The sequence below is a fragment of the Portunus trituberculatus genome, chromosome 19 (assembly GCF_017591435.1).
Source record: "Portunus trituberculatus isolate SZX2019 chromosome 19, ASM1759143v1, whole genome shotgun sequence".
Classification (NCBI taxonomy): Eukaryota; Metazoa; Arthropoda; class Malacostraca; order Decapoda; family Portunidae; genus Portunus; species Portunus trituberculatus.
This window is the reverse complement of record NC_059273.1, coordinates 1,075,001-1,099,441: the sequence shown is the minus strand read 5'-3', so window position 1 is coordinate 1,099,441 and position 24,441 is coordinate 1,075,001. Positions and strand designations below refer to the sequence as shown.

Genomic DNA, 24,441 nt, shown 5'->3' with positions numbered 1-24,441 from the left:
ATGTGTACAGTATACGATTTTACTTTACTTTTTTCTGTATTAAGGTAAATCATTGTAGCTTAGTCGAAGTCCAAACTCAAACAGAAAGCCTGAAGATGAGGAAGAAGAACTAGAGAGGCTGAGGTTTGCGGCAGCGGAGATCTCCCGAGGGGTCGACCGTTTTCTGTGACTTCTCGCCGCCCTCTAGGCCAAACCTTTGATTATTTTATACCGTCAAGACGAGTGCTCGTCTCTCCTATTAGATCCTCCTGTAATTTTCATTCTCTCAAGCGATTTAGCGAAGGCGGACAGGGCTGCTGTAATTTCATTTTGTGTTCATAATAAACTAGAACTACTTTTTTTTATCAGGTAGTTATGTGATGTTTCCTAGAGCTTAAGAAACTAAAGATTGGAAGATACCAACGAACTTACAATTTCACTTACCGAGTTACTATCAAAAAGTAAACACAGAGGACAGATTTGTCTCCAAACGCCATTTTGTATATCAAAGTTTTAAATTGTATCATTGTATGGATAGTTGATTTTAAGTCAAGATATTTTTTTTTTTCAATTTTTTGCTTAAAAGTAATTATTCGTCGTCTAAATGTTTGATTTACATATTCCATTCTGTGCTCTTACATAGGTAGATCATAAAAAAAAAAATATTGTACAGAAATCATTTACGTATCCCTTGCATGTATTGTTTTCGTTTTTTTTAATTTTTTTATCCCAATCAGTTAATTATATTATGACTAAAAAATCCGTTGACGGAACCTTCACTTCTACCCTTCCATCATCCATCCTCCAGAGCGTTGCTCCACAATGCCTGGCGCAGAATCAGGGACGCAGAACGTAGGCCATCACATGGAGCCTCCAGATCTCACCTGTGAACCTAATTCGCAAGACCTAATTGTTTGCTGATCGAATCTATTATCGTCGTAATAACTTTGGCCCCTCGACCTTCTGCGGGACAGAGGCCAGGATGGAGGGGCCTGCGACTCACTCTATTGGACCTTTGTTCCCTGCTCCGGCCGGGAGATATGAGCCTCCGTTTTCGGAGCTCAAGTATTTGATTAATACTATTCGATTTACTTGGTCTTCCATCTCTCTGAATGTCATACTTTAAATTCATCGGAATTTTTAAATAATTTTCATAATTCATTTATGGATATGTTTTATAACCACGTTAGTATTGTCATTAATATTATTTTTCATTTTTGGGTGAATTTTGCTTCAGTATAAAACGGGAGAGTCATATCCCAACCTTACAAGTAAAATGAATAGGTTTTCAGTGCAGCTATGGAAATAATAGACAAGTCATTGTTAATATACATAGTAAAGAGTGCTGGTAGATATTTGCCTCTACAGGTCTTTTAATCTCTGGTCTTTGTACATATCCCGCTCTCAGCCTGAAAGAAACTTAATTTTCAATGTAATCATGCAAGTGATTATTATCCATCCTGCGAAGAAAAGGAAAGTATGAGCGTGTATTTGTCCCAATAGAGGGAAGAGAGATGCATCAGGTGTTTCTTTCGATAAAACTACCAGATTAAAATAAGGTACTGACAGAATTACAATATTGTTTATTAGTTGCACAACGCAATGTGGAGAAAGAGAGAAAATGGAAATCGTTTGCAGGACAGAAAACAGTAGTAGATTTATTTGGCTATTTTTTTAGCTTCAAAAATGTTAGGTTTACTCTTAAAAGTACAAGAACACAATAATATGAAATTAATATGACACAAGTACGGAAAAATCACTATCTGTATCCACACGTGCATTAAAGTTATCAATGGTTTGTACTGTAATGACCCACCCTATCGCTACACACCGTTCCTTTTCTTGGAGACGGAACTATACCATAAAACGCATTCGCCTTCCTATCGCAGTATATCGACACACTTTGAAAATTTGTACGAGTCTCGTTTCTCATCATCAGAAAAACTCCAGCGAACTCACGAAGACTCCTGGGGCTAATATAAATCTAAATCCACCAACTTCGTAAACCTCCTTACTGAACTTGTTGCCGTAGAGGGACGTTTGGGGATCAGGGACGTGAATGGTGACGATATAGGTGACGTCCTCTCGCATGTAAACTGGGTGGCTGAAGGGAAGGTGGCCGCTACGTGACTCGGCACTGGCGATCACTGATGAGCTTGGATCTTCCTTACGAATGCTGACCTGAGAGAGAGAGAGATGTAGTTTTTTTAAGTAAGAGATACAACACAAATATATTTAGACGTGCGATACTTTTGCTGAATAACACACAACACTTAGAAAGAATCGCTCGCTCTTCCCTAACCTGGGCCTCCTTGCTGCCACCCTGCAGCTGGACGTTGACTGCCAGGAGAATAATGTTGTCATTGGGCACAAGCTGGAAATGGTACACTTGTTCCTGTAACCACAGCTTGCTGACGCCATCACACACGCACGTACGAGTCACGTCCTGACCGTGATGGAACATGATTAGAATACAGAAATTCAGGAAATGTTGGTTGAATATGTAATTGAAATGCAGATTTGAATGTTAATTGTAATATGATGTGCACGGAAAAAGACATATTCAAGTAAGTCAGGTTGTCGTGCATCGTTTTTGTGCGTTAGATGTCATCCTCGTAGTAATCAGCATACCATACACTTTTAGTTTATTTACGAAAATGAAAATACGAAATGTTTTCCTGATGCAATTGCGTGGGCCGTGTTTTTCATCTCTCATTTTTTTTTTTTTTTTGTGTGTGTGTGTGTGTTTGTGACTTTATGCCGCTACTACTATTTCTTTGTTTGGGTAACGACATCATGGAAAACAGGATTCAAGTTAAATAACTAAGTTACAATAAATGACGTTCTATTGTTTTATCCACGCATGAAAATATTGTTGAAGCTTTATGGACGATACTTTCCATCACAGTGACGACATTTAGATATATCTCGTTCAGAAAATAATTCACACTAACTCGAATTAATATCGTATTTGTGTGTGTGTGTGTGTGTGTGTGTGTGTGTGTGTGTGTGTGTGTGTGTGTGTGTGTGTGTGTTATGGAATAATTATGATATACTGAACTAATTATCAAATAATGTTACACAGTTATCTTATTTTCATGCAATCTAAACTCTTATTAATTTTCTAGCTGCTCCCAACTCATATTTCCATATTATTACCTGCTCTCCACTTATGATCTTCACTCACATGCGCTTCATCTATTCTGACTCCATTCGTATTCAAGACCTCTTTACTTTTATCCAACTTGCCCTTTTGTCACAGCTACTCACTAACATTTCTACACTTCTCCCTCACCCGCTCTTTCCATCTCTCCTACACACTCAATGGCCCAGCTGCTCCTTACCTACTCTCCTCGACACTTACCTTAGTAATGGGAAAGGCTCGAGACTCCCTACTGATGTTGATCTTGACGGTGTTACTCGTGTAAGAGGACAAAGACGAAACGTCTCCTTCAGGGTTTGCGATGCTCTTAAGGATGAAAACGCTCTCGTCGGGAGTGAGAACGTCTGAGATAACGACGCTCTGCACGAATTCCTCGTAGGTCATGGTGAAGAAGCGCACCATGGGCAGAAACTGACTTATCTCCTGGCGAAGTAATGACGCTGTGGACGGCTTCTTCTGTAGCTTGACCTGAGCTTGACCCCTGCAAGTGTAAAAAAAGATCATGGAAAAGATATCGTGTATAGTTTTAACAATAACTGACGTTCCTGCTCTCACCCTACTCTGTTTCTTTCCAGTCCAATACCTCCTATACCGTCAAACATCCAGACCCTTTTTTGTACCTCCTCGTTATTTCTGTTTCCTCCTTACCATTTGACGAGAGCCTTGAATATTACTGTCTCTGACGTTACCCTAAGAGGCTCCATTAGGAGTTGTACCATTGTCTCTGGGGTAAGCTCCAGCAAAGCAGGAGACACCAGAACTGCGTTTCCGTTGTCCTGGAATATCTGTTGAAAGGGGAGGAGTGACGTTAGAATATGACCTTCAGTTTTCTTTCCGCTTTTAAATATTTCACTGAAGATCTTAGATTATTTTGTTTTCAGTAGTCTTACAAGCAACATGATATTATTTGTCTGGCCTGAAATGCTAGCACTATCACAAACGTGCATGTAGTGCTTCATAGAGCAGGAATGGCGTGTGGTGTTTGGGATGTTTCATTATGACAGCTCTCCTGTTTTGTGATTAGTTGAGGGAAACGATGCGTAATGGTAATATGAGCCAATGTGTTTATTGCTCTCATTCACCCGACATAAAGTCAACTTGTCTATTTTAAGATTCAGGAAATATGAACGAAACTATGAATTTTATATGTTACTAATTTAACTTTATTCTTGTATGTATTCATTATAACGTTTGATCTCATTGCATTACACTAAATATCAAATGAGTCTTTAATCGTTGCAGATAAGATAAAAAGTTGATATTACTGCATGGAATATTTCAAAGTGCAAGAGAATAAATTATCTTGGTGGTAAAGAGTGCTAACCCTTTGTATACTGGGCAATAAGAGCCATACCGGCCTTCCCGAAACAGTGATCACACCAATGTGTTTGCGTCACCCTGCTCCCTTTTCTCACATCCCGCTCCTGGCAGTGTAATCCCCATCCTCAATCTTTCATCAAGATAAGCATAAACAAATATGCGTGTGTGTGTGTGTGTGTGTGTGTGTGTGTGTGTGTGTGTGTGTGTGTGTGTGTGTGTGTGTGTGTGTGTGTGTGTATGTAATTCATCACGGTCGCCTGCTGGTCATCCAGCCTGCCTTTCCCATTACGGAGGGAGCTCAGAGCTCATAGACCGATCTTCGGGTAGTTCTGAGACCACAACACACTCCACACACCAGGAAAGCGAGGCCACATCCCGTACCTATTTGCTGCAAGATGAACAGGGGCTACACATTAAGAGGCTTGCCCATTTGCCTCGCGGCTTTCCAGGATTCGAACCCAGACCCTCTCGATTGTGTGTGTGTGTGTGTGTGTGTGTGTGTGTGTGTGTGTGTGTGTGTGTGTGTGTGTGTGTGTGTGTGTGTGTGTGTGTGTGTGTGTGTGTGTGTGTGTGTGTGTGTGTGTGTGTGTGTGTGTGTGTATATATATATATATATATATATATATATATATATATATATATATATATATATATATATATATATATATATATATATATATATATATATATATATATATATATATATATATATATATATATATATATATATATATATATATATATATATATATATATATATATATATATATATATATATATATATATATATATATATATATATATATATATATATATATATATATATATATATATATATATATATATATATATATATATATATATATATATATATATATATAAAGTGTATAGATAGACACATAGATAAAAAGAGAGCTTGATAGATAGACAGATAGATAGATAGCTAGATAAATAGATTGTTTGATTGATTTAATGAGTGATAGATAGATGCATATATATATATATATATATATATATATATATATATATATATATATATATATATATATATATATATATATATATATATATATATATATATATATATATATATCACACACACACACACACACACACACACACACACACACACACACACACACACACACACACACACACACACACACACACACACACACACACACACACACACACACACACACACACACACACACACACACACACACACACACACACACACACACACACACACACACACACACACACACACACACACACACACACACACACACACACACACACATACACACACGCCCGGTAGCTCAGTGGTTAGAGCACTGGCTTCACAAGCCAGAGAACCGTGGTTCGGTTCCCCGGCCGGGTGGAGATATTTGGGTGTCTCCTTTCACGTGTAGCCCCTGTTCACCTAGCAGTGAGTAGGTACGGGATGTAAATCGAGGAGTTGTGACCTTGCTGTCCCGGTGTGTGGTGTGTGCCTGGTCTCAGGCCTATCCGAAGATCGGAAATAATGAGCTCTGAGCTCGTTCCGTAGGATAACGTCTGGCTGTCTCATCAGAGACTGCAGCAGATCAAACAGTGAAACACACAAACACACACACACACACACACACACACACACACACACACACACACACTGTACTCCTTATCAATTCCCAGCTCTGGTCCCTGCTGACACATAGTACAGTTTTACGCCTCACCTTGCAGGAGGAGGGAGGACACTACAGCCATGCTCCCTATTTAATCCCATTTAGCCACCATCACTTAACTTGGCTCCAAATCTCATTCTCCTTCAGTGGGAAAACGTATTGCTTGTGATCCTTCTACCTTCTCTTCTGTACCATTCCCCTCACACACTTCGTTCACTTCCCTGTTTCACATTTTTCTGTCGTCCCCCTCTTGCCCCAAACTTCATATCTTATCCTATGCTATTCTCCCGCTGCTCTTTGTCCCTCCGCTCACTCCTTAAAATTGCTCTCACCCTTGAGCAAAGGTTCCTCAGAGACTCGTTGTCAGGAAATAGATGAACCACGTACTTGTAGATTTTAAGTACATTGTTTCGCTTCACAGCAGCCTGCAAGAACTGGAAAGAGGAAGAAAATAATGATTTGGGAAGATTTTTTCGTACTGTTGTTTACAAAGTCTTGTGTAATGTGTGAGTTAAGTTTCTTGTTGTTGCTATTGTGTTCGTTGTTATGATTCGATATTGAAGAAACAATGTATGAAATATGACTGTGCCTGATACCGCAACAAATAACAATATATCAATTTTACATTGCAATTCTTTCTTAGTGTTCCTTAGGCTTCCTTTTTTAGTGTACATATCAAAATAAGCAAGGAATATTTTCATTTATTTCTTTAACATATTTCATCTAATTTTGTTTATTTACATATTTTCCTTTATTTATTATATTTTTTTTTGTTTGTTTGTTTGTGTGTGTGCAGCTAAAAATTTCTTCTTTTTGAGTTAGTAGAGAAATGGGTTGGACATAATTTGAAGTTGTTTGTTACTCTGCATTACATGAGAACGGTATGCTGTATATTGCATACTGTGCATCAAGTTTATGAACGCGTACATCATTGATGAAACACACACACACACACACACACACACACACACACACACTCTCTCTCTCTCTCTCTCTCTCTCTCTCTCTCTCTCTCTCTCTCTCTCTCTCTCTCTCTCTCTCTCTCTCTCTCTCTCTCTCTCTCTCTCTCTCTCTCTCTCTCTCTCTCTCTCTCAAGTATTCCAGGCAACATCCTTGGTCGCACACCACCACTGCCGCTACAGGTACACACACCTCTGGCTGCAGCCCTAAGTTAAAGTAGTCCCAAGGGGTAATTTACGTAGTAGTGGTTCTCCCTGGCTGTGCTCGGGTATTCTGACTGTGGAGTAAGTGAGTGCCAGAGCCGCAGCAGTGTTTGGAGACCGATAGATTGGTCATTCATTGTTTTTATATATTCTTTTTAATAGTGGTATTGGCCTTGGGATAATGGATTTGTATTTGCATTCGTTTTTTCTTGATTTTTTTTTACATGGAAATTGTGTTTATGCCAACTGGAAGTGTTTTTAACAACAATAATAGTAATGATAATAATAATAATAATAATAATAATAATAATAATAATAATAATAATAATAATAATAATAGTAATAATAATAATAAAACAATAATAAAGATAATAATAATAATAATAATAATAATAATAATAATATTATTAAGAAGAAGAAGAAGAAGAAGAAGAAGAAGAAGAAGAAGAATTTTAAAAATGCTACTGCTGCCACTTATAATAATAATAATAATAATAATAATAATAATAATAATAATAATAATAATAATAATAATAATATCAATGATAATAATAGTAATTAATAATAATAATAGTAATAACAATAATAATAAGAAGAAAAATAATAAGAATTATAGCAATAACAATAAAGATATTTATCATAATAACAGGAATGGTGATAATAGTACTACTAATGATTATGATAATAAAGCAGTAATAACAATTACTGACCATCACATAAACAATAATGATAATGACATACAAGATTGGTGCAAGTGATCATTAAGTCTGGAATTAATATTTTCTTCCGGTTGCTGATCGCGTACAAAATTAAGAGAAAAAAAATCATTAATGTGGCTTCCAGCATATCTCCCGGTGCTTCTCTTAATTAGCTTCCAACCCAATCCAAATATAAACAATTATTTACTGAGTGCTTTCTTTTTTTCAACTATACTTTTCATATAAATTGATTGCGGCTTTTCTCACGGTGAAGAAGAGGACGAGAAGAAGAGAAGATTTTCGGGAGCAGTAGACATAGGAAGGCGAGACTAGAAAAGAGATAGGAGGGTTCATGCTTACCCTAATAGAGATGTCGTAAGCGCTGGCCACCATGTACTTGTCCGCCAAACTGTGAGGGAAAGTAAGGCAGGAAAAATTGATGTTTATACAGTAATTACGGTAATTTGGCTTAACAGGAATGGCTGTAAGGGAACGTGATTGTGTTTATGACAGAGTTCGGGGCCTTAAGGGAGCTTAGTTTACGTAGGGCTAACACGCTTACACCCTCACCCTTCCCTCCCACACCCTTACCCTCCCACAACAACCCCAAACAAAGAGTACCAGAGGTCCTTCTTATAGTCTAAAGTCCCTACACTGTAACACAAAAAAAGAAACTTATAATTGCGCACTAGCTTCAAAGAGAAAGGGAAATTAGCATAAAACACGTCCACACCCGCTGCACCGACAAACTCCCAGCAAACTTTTCAAGCGTTTAATTAAGGAACGTGAGTTAAATGTCTCATTCCTTTGCGTCGCCTCGAGAGTCCCCACTAGTTTCCGGATGTAGTGTGTCTCTCCGGACGACTTTCGTACTTCCCTCAGCAGTAATGATAAAGACAACACTGCCCTGGCTGTGATGTGCCCTTGCCCATCTAATGCCCAATTATCTTCCCTTTAGGGCAGATCTTTGGCTGGCGAAGGTGTGAGGATGCGATGTGTCTTTCTTTTTTGCTCTCTGGTGTGACAGGCTGATTGCCTTGGCAGGTGCAAGTCGTCGAAATGAATAGTAGGATTGCAAGGACTATTTGTACTTTTTGAATACATGAAGTTGATATGATATGTGCTTTTTTTTTAAACACACACACACACACACACACACACACACACACACACACACACACACACATATATATATATATATATATATATATATATATATATATATATATATATATATATATATATATATATATATATATATATATATATATATATATATATATATATATATATATATATATATATATATATATATATATATATATATATATATATATATATATATATATATATATATATATATATATATATATATATATATATATATATATATATATATATATATATATATATATATATATTATTATTATTATTATTATTATTATACGTGTTATTATTATTATAGTTATTTTTATCATTAATGTTATTATTATCATTGTTATTATTGTTATTATTATTATTATTATTTTAATTATTATTATTATTATTATTATTATTATTATTATTATTATTGTTTTTATTATTATAATTATTTTATTATCATTGTTATTATTATTATCTTTATCATTTTTATCATTTTTGTTATTGTTATCACTATTTTTATTATTGCTATCTCTTTTGTTCTTGCTATATTTTGATTTGTTCTGGTGGTGGTGGTCGTGTTGGTGGCGATGGTGTTAGTGGCAGCAGTATAGTTTCCCTCCAGCAAGATGATGCCTTGCCGACCAAATAAAAATCTGCCATATATAATTCCTTTTCGAGTGTCGTAATCCGCTTAGCTATGTTTTCTCATTAACCATCAGTACATACAGATGATAAAAAGAAAGGAAAAAAACATTCCTCTCACCCTGAAGACTTTGATTATGGATGCAACAGGATGCTCATGCTGCGGTAATCCTCCTCACAAACACGTATGTACATGCAGAAAATGAGGATGCGAGTAAAGCATTAATACTGAGTAGCTATGATGTCCTGCCGTAGCTCCTTTCTATTACGCGCCCATTGGCGAGTGAGGATATGAGAGGAGTCCTGCTATCATTCCTTTTGCTTTGTGCTGTTGTATTTTACTGATAGAATTTTGGGAAAATCGGAATTTTCTGAACTTGAAAAACTGAGAACAAAAATACATAAAACTCTCTCTAGATGTGAGTATGGTATAGTGAGAACAAATTTCTATACTTAATCTATACATACATAAACATTAATTATGGACCATGTCATTTTTTTATACCAATTGATACTCTTCATCTCTACTCACCCGAGCACTTGCAGGGCAAGGTCAATATCGTTGATGTCGCTCTTGTCGGCATAGATGTGATTGAGTAGCCAGTAGAAGGCAGAAGGTGAATCGTCCTTGAGAGTGATGACGTTGCTTTTGCTGGTGGTGTTGAGGAGCAACATGTCCTCCAAGACTGGACTCCTCATGGCCAGGATGAGGCGGTGCACCTGAGAGAGAGAGAGAGAGAGAGAGAGAGAGAGAGAGAGAGAGAGAGAGAGAGAGAGAGAGAGAGATTACTTCTTGAATTTGCTTAATAAACAACTTGATACATTTAGGGAATCTTTAAAAGGAAAAGTTACTATTAGCAAACAATGTCTCAGTACGAAACTGACTAATTCGTCGCAACAAATGTCTACAGTGAGTCCTCTCAATGAAATAATAGCAAACAAAATTTACTTGAGACCGCGACACCTCAGGCATGAATCTGTTAATCTGGTCTCCAAAATCCAATATTCCTGTTCTGTATTTACTGTGGTCTATTTCAACAGCACCTGCGTCTCTGCATCGATCTTATGAATTGGTTATCAAGAGATATTGGAGGGCAGAACTCTTCCTCCTACACTACATTTCCAAGCGTACTGATAAGTAAAGATTAAATATAAAAATGGATTATTTTTTCCTTTTCAGTTCATGTTTTATTTAGAATTTAATATTTTTTCCAGTTAATATTGATAATATTATGTCTAAATTATCCCAAAGTAAGCGGTAATTCGTTAATTTCCTTAAAACTATCAGATAAAATTTTCCTTACAGAGGTCACTTTATTTGAGCGTTGTCGTTACAGTCTTTGAGAACATCAGAGGAGAATGATACCTCAATATTTTTAATGATCCAAGTGTTGACGAATTAACATTATGAACCTTTTACAACAGCATACTATTAAATCCTGAAGGCTAGGCACCACTTGATAAACAGGCGCCCTCCAGCAGCACTGCTAATGTGTTTGAATACGGTTATATAGTAAAAAAAAAAAAAGTGTCTGTGTGTGTGTGTGTGTGTGTGTGTGTGTGTGTGTGTGTATATATATATATATATATATATATATATATATATATATATATATATATATATATATATATATATATATATATATATATATATATATATATATATATATATATATATATATATATATATATATATATATATATATATATATATATATATATATATATATATATATATATATACATAAATATGAAGAAGAAGAAGAATTAAGTGCCCTCGACGTAAAATCTATTCTTTTTTTTCCATTTTCTCTACATAAGCTACACTGGACCTACCAATTACACAGGCAAAGATATTAGTATTGTATCTGACATTAAAGTAACAATAACTACCGATTTCATTAAAATTAACTGTAAATACTATATAGTTCTGGATGACCTAAGAACATAAGAACATAAGAAAGGAGGGAAGCTGCAAGAGCCGCCAGGCCTATACGAGGCAGTCCCAGTGTGCTTAGTCTACCTAATTCCATCTATCTTCCCCATCCATGAATTTATCTAACCTTCTTTTAAAGCTCCCTATTGACTCAGCCCTGACTACATGCCCACTAAGACTGTTCCACTTATCAACCACTCTGTTCGAAAACCAGTTCCTTCCCATTTCCTTCGTGCACGTGTGTGTGTGTGTGTGTGTGTGTGTGTGTGTGTGTGTGTGTGTGTGTGTGTAATTCACCTTGGTCACCTGCTGGTCACCCAGCCAGTCTTCCCCATTACGGAGCGAGTTCAGAGCTCATAGACCGATCTTCGGGTAGGACTGAGACCACATCAACACACACACACACCGAGAAAGCGAGGTCACAACCCCTCGAGTTACATCCCGTACCTATTTACTGGTAGGTGAACAGGGGCTACACATTAAGAGGCTTGCCCATTTGCCTCGCCGCCTCCGGGACTCGAACCCGGACCCTCTCGAGTGTGAGTCGAGCGTGCTAACCACTACACTACGCTGTGTGTGTGTGTGTGTGTGTGTGTGTGTGTGTGTGTGTGTGTGTGTGTGTGTGTGTGTGTGTGTGTGTGTGTGTGTGTGTGTGTGTGTGTGTGTGTGTGTGTATGAACTGGCGGAGCTGTTCCTTTGCCAGGAGCCTTGGCCAAGGGACGAAACTTTGTTGATCATTCCAGTGCTAATGTGTTCATCACGATATTTATTTTTTGTTTTGTTATTCATTAAATTACGAGAAAATGTTTCAGAATGAACACATATGCAAAGCTATTTTCAGTATAAGTAAGGAAAATTTATTTAACTGCCTCCTGATATTATGTCATTGTTCAAATCAAATAGACGCTTTCACCTTCAGTTTTCGTAGTCACTACTTTCTGCTATAATTCAACGCAAAAGCATCCACGTCTGGTTCAGCACCCAGGGACACTGTGTTCCCTTACAGGGTAAACAAGAACTCCCAAGGCTGGCAGTTTCCTTCTTAAAGTTATGTACTCTGTGTGTATAGCGCGCGGGAAATGTTCCAATACAATCTGCTTGTTACAAATACATAAGTTTTAACATTCATGCTGTGTGTGTGTGTGTGTGTGTGTGTGTGTGTGTGTGTGTGTGTGTGTGTGTGTGTGTGTGTGTGTGTGTGTGTGTGTGTGTGTGTGTGTGTGTGTGTGTGTGTGTGTGTGCTTGTACTCGCATCTTTTATATAAAAACGTCAGTACTTGGGTTTATTCCATCTCTTTGTAATTATTATTGACGTAATTTATGATACGCCGATTACAACAATAACAGCAATAAGCTCTTACCTTGAACTGTTTACCTTCCCGGCCGACCATTAGCGTGACGTCTGAGAGAGTGCCAGACGCCAGAAGAAAGTTGAGCGCCTGTCCTGCTGTGTGTAAGGAATCTTGCCATGGGCGCGCTGAGGTGCCAGAAGATCCAGCCTTTCCGGACATCTCGTTGATTATGCACAGTATGTGCTGTGAAGGTGTCACAGCACCGGTGCCCCGTAATGTTTTTTTTTTTTTTGTTTATTGGTGCTATTTTAAATTAATGTAACGGTTGAGACATCAGGCTCCAGCAATTAGAGGAAATTTGGTATTATAGGAAAAATACAAAGACTACATTGGTAAATGAGATTTTGCTTATTATTTGATAAAAAGAATATGAAATTGAAGAAAAGGCAGGGGGTAAATTAGGCGTCTGGAATATCGCGTGACGGTGACTGTTGTCTGGCTTGACTGGATTGCCGGAGCCTGAGGGTGAGGAGGAGCTTGCTAATTACACGTGCTGCTGAACACCTGACGGTTTCTCCCTCGTTCCTGAAATTCCCTCCGGAGGCTTGCACCTGCAAAGAGAGAGAGAGAGAGAGAGAGAGAGAGAGAGAGAGAGAGAGAGAGAGATGCATTTAAGGTGTGATGCTATCTTACTTAGAAAGAGGATGTGCATTTCAACAAGGACGTTGAAAATTTAAAATTAAGCGAAGTGTGGGATTAACTCATATTTCTTTCCTAATCTCAGAGCAACTAATTTTCTTCACTATCCATCATTCCCTTCCCGCAACGAGCATTCCTCTCTTCTCATAACAAAAACTCCAAGGCTTATTTTGAAATGCGTTCCTCACAGTAAGACACTTATCATTTTCTGAGAGCCATTTTCTTTAAAGATAGGGATTGTTTAGGAGTAGAGGATCTTAGAATACTAAGATTAGGTGAAAGATGGTTGCTGAGTATATGTGTGATATACCTTAATGAAAATAGTTTCATTAAGTTTTGAAATTAATTTCCCTACTAGAAGTAATTGTATAAATCTAGTCACTAGTGTAACTGAAAACTAGAGACATGCATTTTTAGTTGAACAGCGGCCGCACCACGACCACACTCATTAATACATCGCATTGTGTTAGCTGTTCATGGCGTTATGTAATAATCATTATGGGAACCGAATGGTGTAATTCACTCACGCTTTTTTTTTTTATCTTTTTCATTTATATCAAGTTGCATATATAATAATGGCTGCCTCATTATACTATAATTAGACGCATTTCAGTGACTATATAGTATATAGTCCCTTTAAAAATGTAACATGTTCAACAATGGTCTAACTGTACCTCATACCCTATGACTGTCGGTATGTCCCGGTTGTTAATTACGATCATATTAAAATTAAATATAATGATGATGGTGGTGCTAGTAGGGATATTGACGGTAGTAATAGTAGTAGTAGTAGTAGTAATGTAGTAGTAGTAGCAATGGTATTATTATTATTATTATTATTATTATTATTATTATTATTATTATTATTATTATTATTATTATTATTATTATTATTATTATTATTATTATTATTATTATTATTACTATTATTATCATTATTATTGTTGTTGTTGTTGTTGTTGTTGTTGTCAATATAATCTTTACTATTATTATTATTATTATTATTATTATTATTATTATCATTATTATTATTATTATTATTATTATTATTATTATTATTATTATTATTATTATTATTATTATTATTATTATTATTATTATTATTATTATTATTATTATTATTATTATTATTATTATTATTATTATTATTATTATTATTATTATTATTATTATTATTATTATTATTATTATTATTATTAGTCATTATTAGTAGTCAGTAGTAGTAGTAGTAGTAGTAGTAGTATAGTAGTAGTAGTAGTAGTAGTAGTAGTAGTAGTAGTAGTAGTAGTAGTAGTAGTAGTAGTAGTAGTAGTAGTAGTAGTAGTAGTAGTAGTAGTAGTAGTAGTAGTTATAGTAGTAGTACTTACGTAGTAGTAATAGTAGTAGTAGTAGTTATAATGGTAGTAGTAGTCGTAGTGGTAGTAGTCGTAGGAGTAGAAGTAGTAGTAGAAGTAGTAAAAGAAGAAAGAGGAACGTTACGCATGTCATGTTACAGGTATAACATGTATAGATTAATAAGCTTGAAAGAAATAATTTTCATTGAAGACAAAGCGGATAACGGAGCTAACCACAGCGTCAGGGAAGTACTGAGGAAGGATGAAGGCAGCAGGTGAAGTGGCTTGACAAGGGCCATCACAGCCCAACGTGAGGCCTCTATTCTCTCCACAATAATAATAATTCAGTGGCGCGGAGAGGGATTGCTCTGTCTCGCTCCTTTCCAGTGACTTGTCTAGTATTCCAGGCGTCTTGGGGAGGTAGCATTTGGAAGATAATGAAGAGGCCAAGTAAATAAACCCAGATATTGTTTCCCACTTTCCTTATTTATTAGGAACTTATGTTTTATTTTTTTCCTTATCAATATCAATATTAGTGTTGCTGTTAACTTGGAAATTTTGACGTCTGTTAATACGATACAGTATCTGACAGCCATAGATATTAAGATACTGAAATTTACTAAGTCACCAGGCAAAATTAAACCGTGTCCTCCTAATACTCTCTCTCTCTCTCTCTCTCTCTCTCTCTCTCTCTCTCTCTCTCTCTCTCTCTCTCTCTCTCTCTCTCTCTCTCTCTCTCTCTCTCTCTCTCTCTCTCTCTATTTCAGGGTAAGAAAAGCAAAACATTTCGCAGTATAATCCTCTTCTGAAAAGCCTCTCCTTTTTGTACGATTACAGTCGGTTGCTTCAGAGAGAATACTGAAGAGACATTTTTCCTTCTGCGTCTCCTGCAACAGGGAAAGAGAGGAAGAGAGAAAAAAAGTAGAGACGGTGGCAGTATATGAAAAAGGAAATAAAAAAGGTATACACATTCTCCACACGAAGTAATTCAATTTCATAGGCACTTGCGTCTCTTAAATATTGTCTATAAGTACGTTGCGACATAGGAAGTTACGCTAAGTTATAGTATTTCGGGTATTTATTCGATATTTCTATGGAACAGAAAAAAAAAACATAGTGAACTGATTTTTTTTTCCAATATATTGGGTGAAGTTTTACCCATAAATCATAGTACGTAAAGGAAAAGAAGCATATTATTCCACTAAACAAAAAAGAAATATATAGATTATACTGGCTTTGTCATACCCTTAGTTCCCACATATATCGCAAAAGAATGGGTACAAATATTTCCCCAGCTTAACCGGAAACCTTCCAAATAAGGATAATATTTGTCTGTAAAACCAGGTATAATATAATTACGCGGAACTTCCTAGAGGCGGCTCGGACGGCATTGATCATGTGTGTGTGTGTGTGTGTGTGTGTGTGTGTGTGTGTGTGTGTGTGTGTGTGTGTGTGTGTGTTTCAAAGGTATGGAAAAATATAAATGTAAAAGATGATTCTTCATTTTTAAGAAAAAGATTATCAATAGAAGAAAAAAGAATAGGAAGGAAGACCATATTCACACTTGCATATACATGCATACATACATACATTAATTGAATGATTCATTCATTCATTTGTTCATTCATTCATAGGATTAATTGATGCATTCCTTTGATGCATTCCTTTGTAGGAGAGAGAGAGAGAGAGAGAGAGAGAGAGAGAGAGAGAGAGAGAGAGAGAGAGAGAGAGAGAGAGAGAGACTTAGAGTCAGCCACACACACACACACACATAGGGGCTGGGGATGACTGAGTGACAGATTGATTGATTACCTGAGACACAGATATACTGACAAAGACATACGCATTCGTAGGCAGACAGACAGACAGAAAGACGTACAGCCAAGAGAGAGAGAGAGTGAGAAAACTTATTGATTGAATGATTTATCTATAATTCAAGGCACGAGAAGACGGGAACGTGGACTAATTTCCATGTTTGCATGTTGTTTGTAAAGTCGTGGACAGAATATTTCAAATTAGGTCCCGAGTGTTAACACATGATTCGACTAGCAAAATCTTTCGTCTCAAAAGTAAGAATAGGAAAATAGCTTAAGGATAATGGATTAATCCTTACTAACTATGTGATGATTTATATAACTTAGATAAAATGTAATATACAGACAAATAGATCAATGATAATAGCGAGAGTAGCAGTAGCAGTAGTTGTTATAGTAATAGTGACGGTGGCTGTAGTAGCAGTAGTAGTAGTAGTAGTAGTAGTAGTAGTAGTAGTAGTAGTAGTAGGTATTGAACAGTTCGCAATCATCTTGTCTATCTGCAGCACATAATGATGGCAGACAATGGTTGATAAGCACACTGGTAAAGTACAGGTTTTGCCCGTAATGAAAACATACAAATGGATGCTGCCACAATCTCATAATTTATGCCCTGTTATTATGTGTCTTAGGTCGTATTTTATGTTAATTCCTTGATGTTACAAAGGACTAGAGAAAGAGGCTGAACAGAACAACAATTAAAACCTTAGGGGGTATACATATATTATAGATGTGGTAATTACCAGGTATTGGGGTGGACAGGTAGATAAAGAAAGTGAAAGATAATGAGGAGGCGGATACTGATTTATAATTGGAATGTCGCACACACAATAACTTATCTATATCGCTCAAAAGGATCGGTACAGTTGTATGAATTAGTAGCACTGAGCATTCTTGTGTGGCCATTGTGACATTGAATCTGTCGCTATACATAAGTAGAAAAGAAAGATCTGTAGAACAACACTCCCATTGCATCCGTAAGATAATGGTTAGCAAGCCTGGTCGCTAATCCTGATGCTCTGCTTCGAATCAGGTTTGGAAAGGTTACAATATGGTTCACACGGCTGTCCATCCTTCCTTCCAGGGGTGTGGAGTAGGAGTCGAGGAGTCAAGGAGTCGGCTACTTTTGGGCGGAGTAGGAGTCGAGGAGTCAAGGAGTCGGCTACTTTTGGGCGGAGTCGGAGTCGGAGTCGGAATTGGAGTCAAAGTCGGAGTCAAAGTCGGAGTCAGAGTCGGAGTCGGAATTGGAGTCAGAGTCAGGTCAGAGTCAGGTCAGAGTCAGGTCGGAATTGGAGTCAGAGTCGGAGTCAGAGTCGGAGTCGGAATTGGAGTCAAAGTCGGAATCAGAGTCGGAGTCAGAGTCGGAGTCGGAATTGGAGTCGGAGTCAGAGTCAGAGTCGGTAAAAATATGAGCGGCTCCGACTCCTTTACGTGATAAATTTTCGAGTAAAGATTCCACTTGATGGAGATTCCTACAAATTGGGAGAAATTGACTTTGTGGAGGATGTGTCCAATCAAGCATTACATATAAAGATCATTTTTATTAATTTATGATAATTATATAATCGTCAAGTACACTTTTATTATGGATTGACTCGAAAATATGTAGGTATTGATTCTCTTAACCTTCGTCTTTTTTGGGTGTGGCAACTAGCGGGCTTTTGTTTAATCTTCTCCCTTGGCCGCCATCCCTCATGTAAAAAAATAATAAAAAAAAAAGACTATATCGTTGTACCATAAAAAAAAAAAAGCGGAGTCGGAGTCGGAGTCGCAACATTTAAATTTCCTGGAGTCGGAGTCGGAGTCGCAACATTTAAATTTCCTAGAGTCGGAGTCGCAACCTTCAAATTTCCTGGAGTCGGAGTCGCAACCTTCAAATTTCCTGGAGTCGGAGTCGGAGTCGCAACATTTAAATTTACTGGAGTCGCAGGCGGAATCGGAGTCGGACTTTTGAGAATCCGACTCCACACCCCTGCTTCCTTCCTTCGCATTGATTAATTAATGAGTAGTTAAAAAAAAACTTGTGGAGAGTAAACTATGAAATACTTCACAAATTTACCCTTTAGTACAGTTTCTCTATCATCCTAGTTTTTTTTTTTTTTTTTTTTGTTAATGTACATGCACCACAATTGCTAGGTAACAATATTTCATATCATTATATACGGCAACTAATTAAAGGTGTTGGTTTAATATGTGTGTGTGTGTGTGTGTGTGTGTGTGTGTGTGTGTGTGTGTGTGTGTGTGTGTGTGTGTGTGTGTGTGTGTGTGTGTGTGTGTGTGTGTGTCTGTGTGTGTGTGTGTGTTGAATGATAATTTTTTCCCAAACACGCCAAAGGAAAACAATCTGGAAAAAGGAGCCGCGGCTTCTATTTTGTGCCACTCGCGCCCTACTTGAATTTTTGCACAAGAGTGTCTCCACAATAGATTTTTTAATGTAGAAAAATGCACAAACGCATCACACACACACACACACACACACACACACACACACACACACACACACACACACACACACACACACACACACACACACACACACACACACACACACACACACACAAAGGGCCTCTATTCCAGTAGGTAAACGAACAACAGCCTCTTGCCGTCTCCAGCCTCAAGTTTGGCCTCGAGAGCTCAACTTTTCTGGACGACATTTTAATATCCTGAGAAATGGCAGTGCAGCTATAACTTTCGTCCCCAGACCCCGTCCGTCTCGCCCTTCCTCTTGGAATTATTGGCTCATTTATTTCTATCAGTTGAACACACAAGAGGATGATTTATAACTACAATGTTTGGCGACAGTTACTGAGAGTGGATTTTTTTTTTTTATGTATTATGAGTTTTGGTAGGGGTTATGTGGATATTTGAAATTTCCATAGCCACGAAAGTCTTTGAGAGAGAGAGAGAGAGAGAGAGAGAGAGAGAGAGAGAGAGAGAGAGAGAGAGATGGATACCTTTAAGCCTCGCAAACACCTCAATAAAGTATCATTAGTGATAATTTATGACTTTAAAGGTGATATGTGAAGTTTCGGAAACGTTTGTTTTTTGCCTTTTCTTTCATATCTCTACTGGAAAAAAGATCTCATTTTCTTATTGGTGAGTCAAGCCAAGATTCGCATTAAGGAAAATAAAGGACTGAAGTACGCTGCATTAAATCAATTTGGACGATGTCGGGGGAAATCCAGCTTCAATGGTGTATCGCCATCTGGAAATTCTTCATCCACTCAGGAAAATTAAAAGAAGGAAGAAATGAACATGAATTACGAGTGGCTTGAACAAGAAATAAAAGCAACAAATTATACGAGAAACACATTTTCTGCTTCTTGTTTTTGGCGTGTTCTGGAAGCTAATGACTTGTTACATTGCCGCATTTGCCGCTAGGAGTCGCTCACCACTCTGCCTTTACTCTTCTTCCGCCTCCTGACACGTTTATGGACGAGAAGGAAATTATTCTTGGGTCCAGAATCTAATTAGGACTGAAGAATTGGCACATACGTTTCCTGGTGAGACTGCGATCACCACCATCTGGCGACCATAAGTCTTCATGTGTTTGACGGACCCGCGACTAGCTCGTGCCTCCCTGCTACTCTCGCCTCACACCATTGCGCTGCACTAAAAATTTGTACAGTTCACCATGTTTTTAAATACTCCCTACAATCTGGGTGCTATATTCATGCTTGGGGATCCTGGAATTATTACAAAGCTGCATTTCTCTTTTTTAATAAATGTGGCTGGAATACGCTACATTCCATTGTATAATGAACAAGCGTACATTTCAGTGGCTTGCCACGTGAACGCATTTTTATTTACATGCACCGTTTGTAGCTACATAGTCTAACATATCTGAAATGTTGTATTCTGCTGATTAGAACAGTTTCATTGTGTACCGTGTTATCTGTTCGATCTGTTATTCATATTTCATCTTTGGTACTTTATCAATATTACATTAAGAGCTCAACTAAATTATTAATATCAAAGCCCTTATGAATTAGAATGGAAGCGCCCCGATGCTTCCATTTGCGAATATTTATGATGCAGGAAGCAGGACTTGTTGATATATGAGCATGTATCCCTCGCTGTTCCCCGTCAGCCTTCAGACCCTGTTTGATATCCACTCCATGAAACAGTCATCACTTTAACGAATTACTGATAACTCAACTGTGGAACCTGAGAGAAGCGATTGCCAGTTTTTCTTTCTCTCTCTCTCTCTCTCTCTCTCTCTCTCTCTCTCTCTCTCTCTCTCTCTCTCTCTCTCTCTCTCTCTCTCTCTCTCTCTCTCTCTCTCTCTCTCTCTCTCTCTCTCTCTCTCTCTCTCTCTCTCTCTCTCTCTCTCTCTCTCTCTCTCTCCGGATTCGTAAACGTAGTCATAGTAATAAGTATTGACCCTCCTAGCACATATTCGTGTCATTGCTTGTCTTTTTTTTTTCCTCAATGAGAATATACATCGAGTTACAATTTATGGAACTGACTGATATAGTCACTCTTAAGATAACTGTATCGTGTTCCTATATGAAATTGTGTTGCGAAACTTTCCCATACGTTCCCATTACTCAGAGTAGTTTAAACAATATACTTTTCTAATTTGCTGTGAGAATATATTCATAAATAACTAGCTTTATTCTTAATCGCATGTAATAATGTCTCGCGCAGTTAATTTCCGTGAATAAATGTTGCTCCTCTCCACAACCATGCAGCTCTAAGTAAGAACACATCAAAATTAATAAGGCACAACTTGTGGAATGTGATCCTATTGCTGGATGATGTGCTAACATCTTTCACTGCATTTCTGATCTGGCAATTGAAACAGAAGCAAAGCAACCTCTCTCTCTCTCTCTCTCTCTCTCTCTCTCTCTCTCTCTCTCTCTCTCTCTCTCTCTCTCTCTCTCTCTCTCTCTCTCTCTCTCTCTCTCTCCACCACTTGCACTGTAACGCTTTCATCATATCAGCACCGTTCCTGCCAACACAGTCGCTGCGGTCACAAAAAATCACCACCAGCCACCGTCATCAACACTCTTAATGCAACCATCACTTTACCAACGAAGGCTCAGAAGCTTTTGAAACCCAGCTCACAATACTTGTGTGTGTGCGTGCGTGTGTGTGTGTGTGTGTGTGTGTGTGTGTGTGTGTGTGTGTGTGTGTGTGTGTGTGTGTGTGTGTGTTTTCTGTTATGTTACTAAGAAATCTCCATTGAGCAGTGAAGTGAGGAGAGAAAAGTTTTCCATTTGCACTCTTTTATAAATCATTAAACATATTTAAGTAAAAAAAGAAAAAAAAAAAAGTTCTTACCGCCCCCCTTGCAAGTAGAGTCCCTGTAACCACAACCTTACCAGCCCCGCGCCACACGAGTAAAAACAACCAAACGGAGGAGGCTGTCTCTTTGATGCATCGGTACATCTTGGTCGCTTCATTAGCTTTCATCACAGTAATGGAAGCTGCGGGAGGCATTGAGTCTTTACTTCTCTCATCTCAGCTGTTCTTCCCCCTCCTCCGTCAGTTGCCTGGGTAACCTTCAGATATCAAGATCCATGTGGAAGATCCTGGTAGCCGTACGCGACTAGATTGGTGTCCACTTAGTTGATGTCAGAGCAGTGAAAGGAGACGCCTGAATGTCATGCCGATATATCCATCTTGTTTTTTGCTGAATCATGGCTGTGTTGCGCCAGTTGTGTGTGTTGTTATTGAGGGCGCAGTTGTATTTTTTATAGTGGAGAGTGGTCACCATTTTTTACTTCACTGTGGTTTCCATTCTATATGCGTCTGTCTATTTGCGGTCTCTCTCTCTCTCTCTCTCTCTCTCTCTCTCTCTCTCTCTCTCTCTCTCTCTCTCTCTCTCTCTCTCTCTCTCTCTCTCTCTCTCTCTCTCTCTCTCTCTCTCTCTCACACACACACACACACACACACACACACACACACACACACACACACACACACACACACACACACACACACACACACACACACACACACCCACTACTACACACTCATATGTAGCTTAATTACAAGAAGTTCTACCTTTACAAACACCGGTCTATACTATTTACAATAACAAAACCACCGCCGCCACCCGCGTCATCGCCGCTGCCGCCGCCACTCTGCCGCCGCCTCCCCCAAAAGCCACCCCCATGCTTGCAATGCTTTCTCTGTCTCCCTTGACTGATCTCCAGACAGTGCTCACGCCATCGCTAAGGTCGTGACCGCGCATTCATTTACGATATCCTGGCAAAGCGAGGAGAGAGGAGAGGGGTGGAGGGAGGAGTGAATGCCTTGTGTGGAGTTATAAGGTTGAGAGGCAGGTGCGGGGAGGGTTTGGGGTTAGGGTACGACACACCGAGGAATTGAAGAGTAGGCAACGCTGGGATGCAGTTTCACATTACCGGGATCTGGCGTTTAAATGCGTCCGATCGGGGTGTGTGTTTGCAGACAGGAATGGGGCGTTAGTGTTAGTCAGTGCGGCTGCGAGAAATCTAATCAACTTTTATTCCGCGCGTGTTGGCAGGAGTATTGGATTTATTTCCTCTCCATTCGGCCGCCCAATAGCTTTTCACACGGCAGCCAAGGCAAATCCAATTTTTTCACTCCATTATGCAAGCCAGAGTGGGTAATCAGAGGCAGATAAGAACCATCAATATCACTTTCTATTTCTTCTTCACATTACCTGAAACACGGGAGAGGTACAGCGGCGACCTTCCTCTTAACAGTGCAATGGTAGCTTTCGTATTCTCCTCTACGATAGGGAAAGGTATCGGCCCGGCGCCACACACACCAGGCATACTACCACTCACTCACTTGTTCTGTTATCATGGCCTGCCTTATCAAACCAGAGGCCGCGTGCCAGATTCACCAGTGGATTCAATTAAAAGTTCATATATTTTATCCTTATATTCACTCTACCGGAAGTTCGAACAGCGTAATGGTCGGAATGGAAATTTCGTATCTGTGAATGAAATAAGTGATAACTCGTGTTGATTTTGATAAGAGTGTTGGTGTTTGCGTGTAAATGTCTCCATGCGGATGTAGTGATAGTGCATGATAGTGGAGTCGTGTTTTCTTATCTTTTCACAGCCAGGTCGCAGGAACAAACGTAGCAAAGGGACGTGAAAGGTGAAGAGGCAGTATGTGAAAGTAAAAATAATGTTGAATGTGTTGAGTACGCTAACGAGAAATAAGTTTTATGTTGATGGTCAGTATGGGCTTGCGTGAGGAAATTTTTTTTTCTCCAGGAAACAAGTTTAGATGAATTTCTTGAAGGTTTGCATCGTTAGTAAACTTAATTAGGATACTTTTTTCAGTCGATATTTCTGCTCAAAGCCTGGCGCTCAGAAGCAAAAAGAAAACAAAAAAAAGGAAAAAAGAAATAGAGTGGTTGTTGACCACCACTTTTCAAAACAGAGTCTGATTTGATTCTGAACTCAGGTGTACGTGGTGGTGTTTTTGATGCCGTGCTCCCTTTCTTTACTCACCTTGTTGGCTTCGGGAAGTTCTGGCGTCCCTTACAATGAAACGTTGCGCTTTAAAAATACCCAACGGGAACCTTTCTCTCATTTCTAGGTTTTAGATTTTACTTCACATTAAAAATACGTCACCCTCCAGC

The 24,441-nt window shown here is 38.2% G+C and overlaps 1 protein-coding gene across 1 annotated transcript; it reads right to left on the bottom strand.

The window, feature by feature from the left end:
- Positions 1–1,547: 1,547 nt before the first annotated feature.
- Positions 1,548–23,638, bottom strand: LOC123506075 (BTB/POZ domain-containing protein 6-like). The gene is made up of 9 exons (XM_045257932.1): positions 23,506–23,638; positions 13,073–13,614; positions 10,308–10,495; positions 8,351–8,399; positions 6,462–6,563; positions 3,791–3,927; positions 3,344–3,623; positions 2,282–2,425; positions 1,548–2,160 (listed from the first exon to the last, which is right to left on the bottom strand). The coding sequence occupies exons 2-9, from the start codon at positions 13,220–13,222 to the stop codon at positions 1,915–1,917; spliced, it is 1,296 nt and encodes a 431-aa protein (XP_045113867.1). The 5' UTR covers positions 13,223–13,614; positions 23,506–23,638; the 3' UTR covers positions 1,548–1,914.
- Between the last annotated feature and the right edge of the window lie 803 nt (positions 23,639–24,441).